We start from the raw sequence: 15,742 nt of genomic DNA, 5'->3' as shown, positions 1-15,742 counted from the left end.
CATGCTGATTTGTTTTGTTGGATAGGAACATGCATGGAATTAACTGAACGTGCTGCTTGGAGGTGACTCGTTTAGCTGCAAGGAGTTAGTGGCTGGTGGCTACCTCTTTGCCATTTTGGTGGTCCAGACATCCAGGCTGCTTAAATGCTATGAAGAAAGGACCCCATGTTATTCAATGTTCAATGACAGCCCTTTGTTTTAACCCCATTAGTGTCCAGTCACTCTGCTTTTCATCTGCCTGAGTGCGTTGTATTGTGTGACTATGTGGGCAATGAAATTTCTTAGCAGAAGCACCCACACTTAGAGGGAGACGAGTGGTAGTTATGGGCAGACAACATCATTTGGTGTTTTTTTTTAGGTCCTCCTTAAGTTTCCATCGCTCAGTGAGAGCACAAGGAACAATATGCTGAGCTTTGACTTTGAGTTCGTTATAATTTGTGTGATGGTTTAGTAACTTTTGGAACTGATGTGCTGCCTTTTGTTCATGGGACTCAACAAATAGCAAACAAAACTATCAACAAAAAAATCCTCTGTGAGTGTTCCAGAAGTTTAAACCAAAGAAAAGTCAGAAAAATAGCTCCTTTCTGTTCCTTCCACCTGCCATTCCCACCTTCCCAAGGTAACGTGTTCGTAATTGGCACCAATTTCAGTGGTTGGGCCAGCTGTACTTTCTTGGGCTTTTTCTCATTTAAGCCCCAGGGAAGTTTGAATCCTTCCTGCTTTGAGAGACCTGAATTTGACCTGAAATCATTTGTAAATAATGAGCGTTCTGGTGGTTAAATATAATTTCACATAGTAAAATTGCAGTGGATAGTGAATTTGGGGGGGGGGGGGGGGGGGGGGTAAAGCCAGCTCTCCTAAACATATTTAGTCCCTCTGCCTCAAACTAGTGTTGAGTTAGAGGACATCAGGGCTGGGAATGACTCCACAGAGCCTGATCATTTTAGCAGTGAGACTGAACTGAGAATACCTGGCCCGTTACTGAAGGTGTTTATCTACTCTCTAAAAAACAGCTTCTGGAACAACCCGTTCCAGAGCTTTACTGTCCTTAGGGCTAAATTTGTCTTAACCTGATTTTTTTTTATTATTATTTTTTATTTTTCCAAATCCAACCAGTCATTTCTTGTCCTCTTTCCTCTACGTATAAAGAACATTTGTTCTCTCCTTTTTGCAATAATCTTTTGTAGATGGGGAGTCAGCTCTTACTTCTCTAAGCCAGTTCCTTCAACCTTTTCTGCTTTCTGAACTGCTCCTCTGACTCTCCTGGGAAGGTTCCCACATTTATCTGGACCTTTCTCAAAGTGTGTTGCTTGCTTTGCATTTTAATCCACCCTCACAAAACGCTCTCGGTTCCTTTTGCCCCAGCATTATCCACAGGCTTGTAAGCTTGCTCTCTATTCTTTAATGAAAATACAGGCTGGTTCCAGGATCTCCCTTGACATCTCCTTGCTGACATGAAGTATTGATAACTCTCTTTTGTACAGTTGTTCAGTGTCAGTCTCCAGATATTCCTTGTGGATGAGAAAGCAATTTAAAAGTAGTTAAGATCCTGCCCTCGAAATCGTACATGAAATGGTGCACTTTGATGTATTTTTAGCAATGCCCATTGTTTTACATGCTTCCTGGGGGACTCGAATTATTTTTCTTTCCTTTATGTACTGCTGTGCAGCATGACATTACCGGAGCAAAGGGCACTAGAGAGACGACGAGGAACTTGATCTAAAAGAGAGAAAAGAAAGTATTTCTTTACACAGCAGTAGTGTCTTCTGGGACTTGTGGCTGCTGGAGTTCATGGAGACAGGTGGTTTCCCTGCGGTCAGAAAGGGATGAGACAAACCCATGGCCAACATGCCCACAGGGGGATCCTCTGAGGTCAAACAGGAATGTCTCTTCTGTCATCCCTAACGCAACAGCCCAGATGCTGGTGGAGTACGAGGGGGAAGACTGCAGAAAGTGGCCAGATTTGTGTTTTCCTCTCTAAATAGCATCTCCCACAGCCATTGCAGAGTGCTGGGCCAGGCAGGACATTTCTTAGGTCCTTGTAAGCAGCTCCCACATCTCACTTTTGCAAGGCCCTAAAAGATCTGAAAACGCAATCCTAAACAGGATGGTAGAAGGTGGATGGTTTGCAGGTAGAGGACTCACTGATCTTGCTTTTGACTAGAAAATCTCGCTCGAGTTCTCCTAGCACATGGCTTGGGTGGTTTTAAGGAGAGCTTGAGCAAGCTGCCATTCACTTTGTGCTCCTGCCTGCTGTACTTAAGATTTCCAGCTGAAATTCCTCCTGCAGCTCACTGCAGAACAAAGCAGCAAACCTCCTCCCCCCTCTGCAAGAGAGAAAAATGGGTATTTTAAAATGCAAATCCCCCTGGAGGTAACAGTGAGATGGCTTAGAGATGTGAGACGGGGAAGACTCTTAGAGGTGCCAAGATGTCCTTGCCCATCTGTGTCACAGACCACCCCCGTGATGAGGCTGTTGGGGCTCAGGGAGTGATGCACGGCAGTGTTTTCACAAAGAGGGCTGGAAGGGGGAGTTTTGGACAAGCAGATTGAGCAGGATTTGTCCAGTCAGCAGGGCTGACCTCCTCCCTTCTTGCTTGAAGAAGGACAAAGCACCGTGGCAACGTGAAAGCCTGTTCCTGAGCCAGGACCTTGGCTGGGATTGTGGCCGAAGCATCGTTTTTCACCGGTCTTCCAAGTGCTGCTAGAGGTTACGGTGTTGTGTTAAGATGCAATCGCCTGTGTTCATGTTTTCTCTCTGAGACTCGGGAGGAGGGCATTTCTCCGAGTTGCTGGAATTGTGCTGGACCAGGCCCAAAACAAATGAGACTGAACTTAACCCATCAGCAGGGAGCCTGCTGAGATCGCAGCCATGGGCTCTGAAAGCAGATGCTTGGGGGCAGCTTCTGTGGGTAAACTCTGGTCTTCGGGCTCCTTTGTCTTTCCTCACTTGCTTTTTGTATGGCTAGTTACAGCTGAGAAGCTGACTTTGTTTCAGTTTGTTTTTTAAAAAAAGAAAGAAAATTAAGATAATTCACCCGTGACTATAATTTAAAACAGAGAACAATATGCCTGGTTAGTGGCATTGTCAGAAAAGTTTTCTAGAAACACATTTAGGTTCGGGATAGAGTCAAAAGCTTTGCTTTGGCTCCTTACTCCTTCTTCCTTCCAAAATGTCACTGTTCCTTGATCTCAAACTGAGGGAAACTTGGAGATTTGGGGCAAGATTTTGTTCTTTTCCTATATTTCAGGCTGAAAGGGATGGACACAGCTATGGGAAAGCCCATCTAGGTCTTTTTCCCCCCCCTAAAACCACAGGAGTTGGGTGCAAGGAAAGGGTGATTCCTTGAACCCAGGCAACAGGTGGAAGGGCTTTGCTCTCTAAACGGGATAAATTTGACTCTCTGGTGGTGAACTGGAGCCAGAGTGCCACCATGTCCCTTTCCCTGGCCATTTTAGTGATTTTTTTTTGCACAAGGGGGCAGGGACACACTGCACACCCAGCCCTGTGCTCCTGCAGATTCCCAGTCCTCACCAGGGGAACCTCCATGCAGCAACTTTTCCAGCCACCGGTAAAGCTGAGTAAGGTTGTCAAATTCCCTCCCCTCTTCTAATGTCACCATCCCTATATTTGAACCTTTGCTCTGAATATTTAATGCATTTACAAATACATTTATGAGGAGTCATTCAGAGGTTTCCTGGCAGAGGGGCCCCGGCCCCCAGGGCAGTAACAACGCCTTTGGTTCAGCATTAGGCAAACACACTTGGTGTGGTTGCAGACTTTGCCTTCGGTAGAGGCTTTCAAAGGTTTGTAAATATTTACACACACTCCCGAATGAAGGGGAGAAGGGGGGGAGCCTTTAAAAACTGAACCTGGGGAGGAATGCAAGTCAGAAATAACAAACAGGAGGCCCGCCTGAGTCAGAAATAAATAAGAGAAGAACAAGAACAAAATCCCAACACCTCATTAATCCCATAACTTCTCCTAAAGCATTACCTCATGAGGAATTCCTATAAATCTCATGGATTTGTTTTCATCTATTAATGGAGTGCTCAGCTCATGCCTCCCAATTTCTCCTTTCCCTGCCCCAAATTTGCCTTAAACTGTTTCCGTCCAAAATAGCCAGGCAGGATGAGATTTAGGAGAAATGTCAGCAATCTCCCTGCAATCTTCAAATTGCCTTTCTTGCAGCAATGTCAAGTCTCCATCAAGTTCACAGGCTCACCGTGTTGGGTGCATAATGAGATCTTTTACCCTAAAGCATTAGTGTCCAGCCAGGCATCTGACCAAACATGAACGCTTTCACCCTTGCTTATCTTTACAGCCTCTGGAGAAATGGCATCTCCAGGGCATGGTTCATTTCATCCAAAAGTCAAAGCTTGTTGTGCTTTCACATCTACCAGCTTGGAGTATTTTAGGAGTGTGATAGCTGATCTTTGAGGTTGGCTGAGGATCCAGCTCTTCAGCCCCTTCCGAGGCTTCTCCATGCTGGCGATCAAGGAAAAAGATTCCCCAGTTTGTGGGTTATTTCCAAAAACCTCAAGCCAGCTGCTTGCAAGCATTTGAAGCAAGGAAACCCCACACAATGCCCGACTTATCCCGATGAGCCTGGCTTTAATTAAAAGCAGAAGCAAAACAAGCAGTGAAAGGCCGTGTGATATTTGGCGACTTGTCATCCTGCGCTGCGCTCCCGCTGTGCTGCCTGCTCCTGGGTCAGGGCTCGGGGTAGGACAGGGCCAGCTCCCCGGCTGCTTCTGCTGGGCTGGGACACACTCGGAGGGAAAAATGCAGAGTCCTGGCCCTGCTAGGATCGGTTGTAATTTCCCTGAGAGGTTCAGGGCTGAATAATGGCTGTAGGAGTCTGCTCAGGAGCTTTCCCTGCCTGGGATCATTGGCACGGAGCCTGTGCAAACACTCTCTGACTGCAGGGTTCGTCCCCTATGATTTTCAGGTTAGGTCGTGCTGGACAAACACCGGTGTTTGTTCTTTAGGGCATCATCTTACCCCAGCTCCTTTCAGACAGCCTCAGAGCCTGCCTGGGGATATGCTTTGCTAGGGACGATGAGTTTATGTTGTGGTGAAGGTATCACGATAGCTTTGCTTCTTGGCCTGTGTGGGAGCCAGTTCCTGCCCACCTCGGATGACAGGCAGCCTGAATCCTTTTAAGCCCGAACTGAGGGGCAGAAGTGGAATTTAATGTTATTTTGGGTGTCAGAGCAGGTGATCACAGAACCACAGAGTATTTTAGGTTGGAAGGGACATCTGGAGGTCATTAGGCCCAAACCTCCTGCCCAAACGGGACTTTATGGTCATAGAAACAGAACCACAGAATGGTTTGGGTTGGAAGGGACATTAAGGATCATCTAATTTCAACGTCCTGCTATGGTCAGGAACACCTCCCACTAGGTCCCATCCCATCCAACTGGAGCTCTTCTCAGCCCTAAGCAGGTTGCCCAGAAAAATGCAAGTGCAACCCTGGTTCTCCACCACACTGCCTTCACCCAGCACCTCACACCACCACAGACACTGCCCCATCCTTGGTTGGGAAAGCCCTGCTGGCATTTACAACAGCTCACCACCTTTCCTTTCTTCCAGGCAATGCAACAAGACCTCCAACGGGAGCGACAGCTGTGACCTGATGTGCTGTGGCAGAGGCTACAACCCCTACATGGACAAAGTGGTGGAGCGGTGCCACTGCAAATACCACTGGTGCTGCTACGTGACCTGTAAAAAGTGCGAGAGGACTGTCGAGAGATACGTGTGCAAGTGAAAGCCCCTCGCTCTGCCCGGGAGCTGAGACGCCAGCGGCACCCCAGCACTATTCAGAGAAGAGAAAACATTTCCCTGACTAGACGTCGTTCATCTTGTAAAGACATGGACTTGAAGACAGATGGTAGGAGGGCAAAAAAAAAAAAAAAAAAAAAAAAAAAGCAAAAAAAAAAAGCAATCATGCCACATGAGACCCTTAAAAATGTAAAAAACGGAAGGCTTTTCCCCACCAATAAAATGCTCTCTGAGAAGACAAAAACTCATTTGGGATGGTATCTTCTTCCAAAATATTTCCTGTGGTTGCCAATTATGTCCAGCCATCAAGTGCCTTAATATTTTGAGAAGCAAAATTAGAAACTTTCCCTTGGGGAAGAAAAGCAACACCTGCCTGAAAATAACCAAGGCTCACACCTGCTTGTGCCTTCTCACAGAGGTACCGAGTCTGCCTTAGGACCATCCCAGAAGCAAAAACACTACAACTGTCCAGCAATAACTGCATTTGTTGCCAAAGACTTAATTTTTAGCGCGGAAGCATCCACTCAGGATGGTAAAGGTGGAAAGATTTCAGGTCCATGCCCTGAAATGACTAACCCATTTTAACCTTTCTTTTAAGCAGGTCTGTGACTTCCCAGTTACTGCTACAGGAAAAGCTGTCCCTGAGTTGTCTGGGCTGGATGGGGCTTCACACTCAGCCATGGAAATAAAAACAGCTATGGGATACCAGAGACAGCGAGAGTAGGGCACGCTGAGAAGGATTTAATGGGGTCCTTGGGTTGCAGTGGGTCCATTAGGATAAAGTACAAAAGTGAAGTGAAAATACAGTGGAAAAAAAATAAGAAGAAAGCTCCTGCTCTCTTTCTGTCTTGCCCTTTGGCAACTCACATTTGTTCTGCCACACTGGTCCTTAGGGAAAGGTGCCACTGCCTCTCTCCTCCTAGCAAAACTATTGACCCAACCCCAAAAAACACAGAGACCAGAGCAGATCCAGTCCTGGCACACAGATGTGCAGGGTAGCAGCTATTCCCTGCAGAAAGGAGTGGGAACACATCAGTCCTTCGCATGGCCCTGCCCTGGCGCAGAGAAAACCACTATGGGTGGCTGTACATATTTTCTTTTGTATGCAGACATACAGAAATATTTATAAGATATATCTTGCGCTTTCCTCTACTCTTCTTCCTACGTAAATATATCTATATACTATAAACAAGCCTTAACAATAGTATGAAATAAATGCTGAAGTTACTGGTGCATCAGCAGAATGTTAGCTTATTATGTTTCACTCAAGGACATTGTTTCCTACTTGGAAAGCAAACCCCAGTCTCCCTCCCAAGGACAGGAGAAGAGCAAAGCTTGAGGCACTCGCTGGCGTGCAATCGATAAGTTCCTGTATTCCCTGTTTCCCCAGCCTCTTTATTTTGAACAGAATTAGCCAAGATACAGTCAAGATAATGAAATGGAGCACTTGGAGGAAGGACGAGTCACTGTTCTTGTTCCTTTTTTTTTGTTGTTCATTGGTTAAATATCCCAGTGCCCTCAGGGAGTGCAGTCACAAACATGACTGATGCTTCTCATGGGTGGCTTGTTTCTCACTCCTGAGTGCAGAGAGATGCTGTGCAGTGGAGGTTTTAGCTCAAGTTCAGTTGCTTCACCTCTCTTTTTTTGCTACGGGCATTCACCTCTGTGTCCCTGTTAGGAAAAGGGACACTGGAGAGGGATGTCTGCTCCAGGAGAAGGCCGTGAAGTCCTTCAAATCATTTTTGGGGAGCCTGCTCTGCAATCAAAGTCATGTAAGCAGCCAGCAAATCACTCCTACACAAATGTGGGGACAGTGGCACTTCCCTAGAGGGAAACACTCTTCTCCTTTTCTTCCCAACCAGCCACTCTCTAGGAGCCAACCACTTCTGACTTGCCTCTGACAGCACCAGGGAGCTAGCAGAAAATAGCATGGTGGACTGTAGAGCAAAATTAGAGATGTTTCATTCTCTAGCATTGCGTGCTATTGCAAAATTAGAGATATTTTGTTCTCCTCAGCTACTTTGCTTTGCTGTAATGGGTTTGGTCTCCTCCCTGCCTTTCCCTCCCCCAGCCCCGAGGAGGCAAAAAGAGGCCTTTGGTACTTTGTCAGTGGTTTGTGTTATTGTCACCCCATAAAAGCTGGTGGGCTGAAATGTCTCCACAGCACGGTGTGATGAGCGGTTGGGTGTCTTTAGGCTGACATGCAGACAGGTCGGTGGCACGGGTCCCACTGCTCTCCAAAGCCAGAATTTGGCTTTGTTTGATATTATAAAGACAAAGTCAGCTTTCATTCTTTTAAGGAATTTTCTTTTTTTAATTCCAGTTTCTGACGAAGCCAAGGGATGTTCTGACTGAAGGAAAACTTGAGCATTTCAATTCTGTGCTGTAATGACTTTTTCTTGCTCCCTTGCTGATGTCTTGAGTCTTTGGGCTTGGCGCAAAAAATAGTGAGATGGAAGAAATGCTCCATATGCACATTGTTTTCAGCTGCATTTCACTCCTCCAGTGTCAGGCCCTTGTTCCTCAGCTGCTTTTCCCATGTCAGGCGAAATCTTATCTTTGCAGAACGAGAGAAGATGTGAGTAAGCCTACCAGGCATCTGCAGGTCCTCAGACCCCAAGGTGGGAAGTGACCTCTAGATGTTGAATTGAAATGGCTGCAGTGCTTGGAGGATTGTGGTTCGGTGCATCCAGCCTCAAAATCTCTTCTTGCTCCTCCTGAAATCCTTCACAACTGGCTTCATCTGTGCTTTGCTTCTTTGAGTCACTGAGGCCCCAGCTCATGTCCTAGGCTGTTGATGTATGAATCAACGCTGCTACGCTCCTTTTGCCATAACTCCCAAAATCCAGAAGCCTTTTTCTTCTCTGCAGTGGCTGCACCCTGACCAGCACCCCTTGTTGCACAGCCCTGTTTCATCCCACAAATTAGGACCATTGAGTTCCTGGTGCTCTGGGTGCTTTTCTCCTGGCATCAGCATCAAAGTGCAGAGAGAGGTTTGCCCAGAGAAGCTGTGGGTGCTCCATCCCTGGCAGTGCCCAAGGCCAGCCTGGATGGGGTTTTGAGCAACCTGGTGTAATGGGAGATGTCCCTGCCCATGGCAGGGGGTTGGAGTTAGGTGATCTTTGAGGTCCCTTCCAACCCAAACCATTCTGTGATTCTATGAAAGAGGCCAGAAGGGAGAAGTGCTCTTGCTTGCAATTGCAATGCTCAGTGTGATGAGAGTCAGAAATGCAGCTGCCAATTAATTCTCTGTGCATGCATGGCCTGAAAGAACATTTGCCACAAACCAAATTTGCAGGTTTTTGCAAGGAAAATGTATTCCTAACAGCAGAGCAACACCTCACATACCAACCCTGTTGTAGACTTCAAGACTTCGCTCCAAAACACAAAGGTCTTTCATCTTCTGAATGAAATGGCTTTAATTAATGTGACTGTATCTGTAGGGTGATGCTACAGTTCCTTCTCTCCTAACATGCCCTGCTAGGTCCTAGCAGCTGGCATAATTTGGCTTAGCTCTACATCCTACTATACAGCTTTGTTACATTAGCTGGGAAAATACAGCTCATATATTCCCATAAACATTTCCCATAAACCATTTCAAAATATTGCAATATTACCCTTGAGGGAAAAAAGACCAGCTATCTTGAAAAGTATTATGTTGGTGGCTTTGTAGCATTTATTCATTCAGAAAAAAAAAAAAGAATTTCAAAAAATCCGTGGTTTAATAAAACAGCTTGTACTTAATGCTATTTCCAAATCTGAGGATTTAAACCTTGCACGCATCCAGCTGGCTTTATACTTTTTGATGAATTTCCCCCATCCTCACCCCCTTCCAGCTTTATATCATTTAGGTTGCTCCCAAAGGTAGGCAAACGACATTCATTATAGAAGACTCCCATCCAATTTTTATTTTTTTTTTTATATTTTGGTCTGCAAAATGGAAAGTATCTTCATCATGCTCATGCAGGCACCCTGTGAGTGTTTCATGTGCAGCTACAAAAGCCCTTGGTGAGGGGAGCGGGAGGGGAAAGGAGGCACAAATTGGAATACAATTAATTGTGCCTTTGTCAGGAAAGAGATATTAGAGTCCTCAAGGGACCATGGCTGCTTTCTGCTAGAAAACAGAACCATGAGCATCCTCTCAGTGAGCCACGCATGCAGTGCCTACCCCAGGTACCAGCCTGGGGAAGATGCTGGGAGGATGCTCTGGAGGTACAAGGGGATGAGGGTAGCAGGAGGAAAGCTCAGCCCTGGGCTTTTCCTTCTCCTGCACTTCATTTGCAAACAGATTCCTGATGGGATCACTCCAGGAATCAAACAGAATCCAAGCAGGAAGCAGTGAAGCCATCTCTCATGGTCTGGAGTCATTTTTTCTCTCCCAAACCAAAATCCTAGCCAGTCCTTCTCCTTACCATGCACTCTACAACCTTGTCCTTGACTCCCTCATCCCACCACAAAGGATTTGCCTTCCCCGTGTGGAAACACCATCATTTTGTCCCCAAGAGCAGACTGGACCCAGACTTTGTCCTCCTCATGTGGGAGACAGAGCAGAAAACAAGACTTGGGAGAGGGGGGAAAGAACAGGAAACTTGAAATCCACCTGAGATTAATGACTTTAACATGCACAACATGTTTTGTTTTGCTTTGTTTTCCCCTCAGGAGCAGTTTCATCAGTCAGATGGAGTTTGATTAAATATTTCAGCAGAGCTATGGTTTATTCATCTAGAACAAAAGTTACCCCCTGTTCAGGGACGCAGCATTCGCTTTGTTTCCTAATTATAAAAGCAACAATAATAATAAAAAATAATAACAATGGTATGCATTGTGGATCGTTATTTTGTTGTTTGTTTGTTTTTGTTAAAAGTGAAAATGTGCTTTTGTCTGCCTTGTAAATATGAAATGAGTTATTTTAAAGATCATGTCTGTGTTATGTGGAGTTGTTTTTTGTTTTGTTTTGTTTTTTACTCCTTTAAGTGGAATTTTTTCAAGGTTTTCACCAGAACCACATGGCCTGGAAATGTCTCCTAAAAAAATAATTAAAAAAAAGCAGAAGAGGGTGTCACACAATCGAACGACACCAGAAGCTGGGGCAGGAGGGGAAATGTTGGAAACACCACATCCCCTCTGCACGTGGGGATGAACCTGGTGCAAGAAATCTGCTGTGGGTCGCTCTGCACGGAGAATATGCCCATCCACACCACACAGCCACAACCCAAACGGGGACTGCTCACCCTCTCCGAGCTAAACACGTGTGTAAGTGCTCCTCTGGACCAGGGCCAAAGCGCTGAAAACCTTGGGAGGACTGAAGGGCGGTTATCGATACCTCAGATCTCTCTAAGTGGTAACTGCTGACAAACACAGGCTTTTTGAAACGGAGAGGCACGTTTCTTTCTGATTTTCTAGGGTTAATGCCGGGCCCCAAATTCACCCGGTCTGGGATCGGAGCTGTGGCATTGCTTGGTGGTGATGGACGATGGAGCTGGGCTGAAGCAAAGGTGGGAGGTGAAAATAAAAGCAGGTGAAATCAGGTAGGGGTCTATGCCATCTCCACGGGTCTGAGTCGAGGCAGAAAAAGCTGGAAGGGAAGGGGAAAAATAAACCATCGGAAAAGCTTTGTAGCTGTGGGAACAATGTGGGGACATCAGCGAGGGATGAAGTGAGAGCCACTTGTCTCCCCCATTTCTTGCCAACTCTCCCAACCCCATTTTTGTCTTAATCTGGGGGCTCTGGGAGTGTGTGGCAGCTCTGCTTCACCCTCCCCAAGCATCAGCTGCTTTCTCTAAATTTATGTGGAATTTCATAGGAAAGGGAGGTTTCCCCGTTCTTCCCCTCTGTCTTACCCTAAATTTTCAAGCTGTTTAGGCTGAGCTCTATAAAATGGATGATTGTAAAAATCACTAATGGCAGCAACTGCACCAACAAAGAAAACCAACTGGTGGGCAGGGCTCAAGGCAGATTCTTCCCAGCTCTGGCAGGCTGATCGTGCAAAGACCCAAACCCTGCTTTTCTGCGAGCAGACTCTGCAAGCATGCACCACCTGCAGCTCCTTTCCACTCCACTACCTGTTCGATACGCAATTAACTTTACAAAGTGCTGCACGTGTCAACCAGGGCCGAGGTCAGGCAGGAAAACCGTTTCCTTTTCGAAACTCCAGATAGACCAAATGCTCTGTCCGGGGCTGCTCTCCTCATCTGGTTTGGACAGATTAAAATACCACCTCCCTGCTCACCTCTGCAGGTGCTTCCTTCCTTGCTGCAGGCAGCGGGTGAGCATAAGCTGGAAATATCTTTGCGCTGAAAAAGCAAAAAAAAAAACAACAAAAAAAAAACAACACACCAAAAACCTGCATATCCACACTTGAGGAGCAGCCCTTGGTGTGACGTAAAAGCGTCAACCTGACAGCTGCAAAGAATTGCTTGATTTAAGGCAGTCACAGCTCCCCAGCTTGCCCTGACCTCCACGCATAACTCTTCCTCTGCTGAACGCAGGGCTCCCCTTGGCAGCCTGCAGGGAAGCATCTGGTGCCTTTTGAGGCTCTGCAGAGGACTGCAGGAGGGACCTTGGCCCCACAGAAGACCCCTGTCCACCTAGGTTGGAAGGGGAAAACCCAGGGGACACCCCAGGGTATTTCAAATAGCTCCAGCGTTCATGCAATTGGATTACATCTGTGCATCTGTGGATACTCAGGCACACTTTCTTCCCTCCATAGCACTGGTCCCAAGGGCTCTGACAGGCCCATCATGGACTAACAAGCTGGGTGACACTCCAAAATGAGCTCTGCAAAGCCATCTGTAAGCTGATCCTGCCTGGCACAGGCCAGCTCAGACCTCACAGGATCCCCAAGTAGCTGATGCTTGCAGGCAGCTCCAGGTCCCTGTGGTGCCAGCCCTACTCCAGCAGGGCCACCCCGAGCAGGGGGCCCAGCCCCACATCCAGGCAACTTTTGGAGACCTGGTCCTTACAGCCCCAAATCATCAAGATGGGCTTCTGAGTTAAAAAAGGGCTTCAGTGCAAAGTCCCGGGTTCTTGAAAGCTCTTCACCTCCTCTGACAGCACCCAGATTTCTGAGTAAACCACCCCCGGATCCTGGGAAGTCAGATGAGATTTATCCTTATCTGGATGCTCAGCATAGAGATCCTTCTGTTCTGATGTTTGGTCTTGATATGAACCAAGCAAATAAGATGTTAAGCCTAGCTGGACTATTAGAACCAGAGCATGACCCTAAATAGCTGCTGTGCCCAGGATGATTGCAGCTGACATCTGTTATTTTACATAAATTGCTTAAATACACTTCTAAATAAAACAACAAAACACAGTGGGTGATATCAAATACTGTAAACATCTAAATGTGGCTGGTTAGATTCACTTTTTCCTCTTCTCTCCATTAGAGGGAACATTTTCGTCTCGGGACTTGCAGATAATTCCGAGATAACCAAAGAAGTTAATTCTCCTGGAGTTTACTAAGAAAAACAAACCATCCAAGCGCCCTGTCCACTTTGTGGTTGCAACCAAATGTCAGACTCGAGTCCCCTGAACTTGACCCATATTGTTAATTGCTCTGGTACAAAGCATAATTTTTTTCCCCAGCCATTAAAGAGGCTATTCCCGATAATAAAATGTAAACAGAGAAACTTCAAAGAACAAAATGAATGCCATACAGTAACTGTGTTTTACTGGATTGCTGGTAGAGGATTTCTCCTTGAAAAATATTTTCCATTACTCTATGTGGTCTGGTGAACAGCTTAAGTGCCCTGGCTTACCTTTAGGAGACTTAGATAAGCCGAGAGATCTCCCTGCATAGAAATACACTGATCCTTTTCTCAATTTCATCCTTTTCTCCTTAAAATGATCCTGGTCAGTCTAATGAGATTGACCTTGTTTCTTGTTGCTTATATCCTGCTAATGCTTTTGAAAGCTTCTCTCAATGGTGTGTATATTGGATGAAGCACAGGAGAATAGGGGAATCACAGAGAATAAATTGAAATACTCCGAAGCCAAAAATCCTGCACGCAGGGGCTGGCACTTCAAAATGCCTTTCAGGCACCTACATTCAGTAGTGAGACTTGAGTGTCTGAGTGACTGATATCTTTCTGTGCCTTTTTATTCTTTTTTCAGCCCAGAACAGCTGTTTATTCCCAACTTTACAACTGACGTAAATGTATAATTAGGGTAGATGTAAATGAATGGGTCCAGGAATTCACCACAATTTTTCTTTAACAACAATCCCACCCTCTCCTGGCACAACAAAAGAGATCTCAAATCTCCTCCAAGCTTTCCTTCTTGCCTAGGTCCCACGTTGTATGAGGTGCTCCCATACACACAGGCACCTGGTTGGAGAATTATCTCATGAAACTTCAGGTGACTGCAATGAAGATGTCTACAACTGAGCTAACTCGGCATCATCTTGCTGATGGATGTGTGCCAGGGAGGCACAAACTGGCTACATACCCTCTGTAATGCTGCTTTTTACCCTGCTGTGGGGTAGGAATATATGAATTGTGTTTTACCTGGTTTACTTCTGAGCTCCAACTAGACTAATTCTGGATTATAACCGAATCCAAGACTGGTCCTGCTGGGTTTCCTCCTCAGGGATTTTCCAGTGCTTCAGCTGAGGCTAGGTAACAGAGCTATGAAGCTATGATATGTTACAAATCTAGCGGAGGTGGGTTTATATTTATCATTGCCCTGTAACTAGGAGTGACACACACACACACACACAAAAAAAAAATATTAAGGTAATAAAACCCGAAATAGAACATCTTCTTATAGTTTTTATTTTTTTCTTTCTTATTTTTTTTTAAGGACCAAAGTTTTCAACTAGGATTTGCCATGACAGGATAAAGTACATTTTCAGGCTCAGCTTCTTAATGGGCTACATCTGCTTAATGTAATTTTGCATCTGAACTGTGTCTTGTCAGATGCAAGCACAGTCAGGGCTGCACTCAGCAGTACTCACTTTCTCTGGAATCAGATAAACTCAGCCCAATAAATTAGTTTTACTGCTCTCACTATCACCCTGTTATCATTGTGAGTGATTTAGTCTGGGCTTCCCAAACTTCCCCATTCCTTCCCAGTGAAAGGAATTGAACCTCCAAAGTCATATTTATATATATATATATATATATATATAATATATTTCCCTCTCTTTCCTTTTCTTTCTCTCTTTTTCTTTCTCTCTCTTTTTGTTTTCCTCTCTCTCTCTCTCTTCAATGACATGAAGTAGTTCAGTTACAATTTTTTAAAGTGCAGGTTTTTTTTTTGCTCAGAGGGAAGTTATTTAATTAAGAAATTGTGACTTGGTTCTCAGCTGGTGCAAATCAGCAGCAGTGATTTATACCAGCTGGACATACGAATTCTGGTGTTTGGTAGCAGATTTTAGAAGGCTTACCTTATAAAGTGCATTGGACTGTGCATTATATTAGCTACAGGAACATTTTGTAAAAATGCAGTTATGTTTGACACCATATTTTTTTCATATCCTTTATATCCCCACATTGTCTGTATGGTTAAACCAGAGGAAAGATGGACTTGTTGTTGCAGAACAGAGCAGGAACTGGGTGATAATGGTCTAAACTCTCTCTTATATCATGGGCAAGTCTGGAAGCTGAGGTGCTGAATATCCTATTCGAGGTATTGACAGCTCACAAGCCCAGCTGGAGCCCATGGTGCTTTACGGGGATCTAAGGGGCCTCCAGAGGCAAGTGGAGCTGTGACAGATGCAGCCTACAGGTTGGATGCTCAAGAAGGAAGAAGGTGGGAATACATTGGAAAGGTATTTCATTTTCTCAGGAAGACTGACAGATCTATTCCTGGGGCACATGGATTAAAGGAGTGACAATAAATACATGGATCTCTGATTAGGGACATCTTAGATCCCAGAGATCATCTCTTGCTCTTCTCACAAGGCTACCTATGACTGGCAGAGGGTTAGAAAAAGAGAGAACACTTGGTACTGGC

The 15,742-nt window shown here is 45.5% G+C and overlaps 1 protein-coding gene across 2 annotated transcripts in view; it reads left to right on the top strand.

The window, feature by feature from the left end:
* WNT11 (Wnt family member 11) overlaps positions 1 to 10,707 on the top strand; it is a 28,525-nt gene extending 17,818 nt beyond the window's left edge. For both annotated transcript variants that reach the window (XM_082757517.1, XM_082757516.1), the window contains one exon: positions 5,597 to 10,707. In XM_082757517.1, coding sequence (XP_082613643.1) covers positions 5,597 to 5,771 — 175 coding nt within the window. In that variant the 3' untranslated portion in view covers positions 5,772 to 10,707. The remainder of the gene's footprint in view (positions 1 to 5,596) is intronic.
* Positions 10,708 to 15,742: the final 5,035 nt, after the last annotated feature.

The sequence above is a fragment of the Aythya marila genome, assembly GCF_965140915.1.
Source record: "Aythya marila genome assembly, chromosome: 1".
Taxonomy (NCBI): Eukaryota; Metazoa; Chordata; class Aves; order Anseriformes; family Anatidae; genus Aythya; species Aythya marila.
Note: the sequence above shows the minus strand (reverse complement) of the source record. Positions and strands in the feature narration are given on the sequence as shown.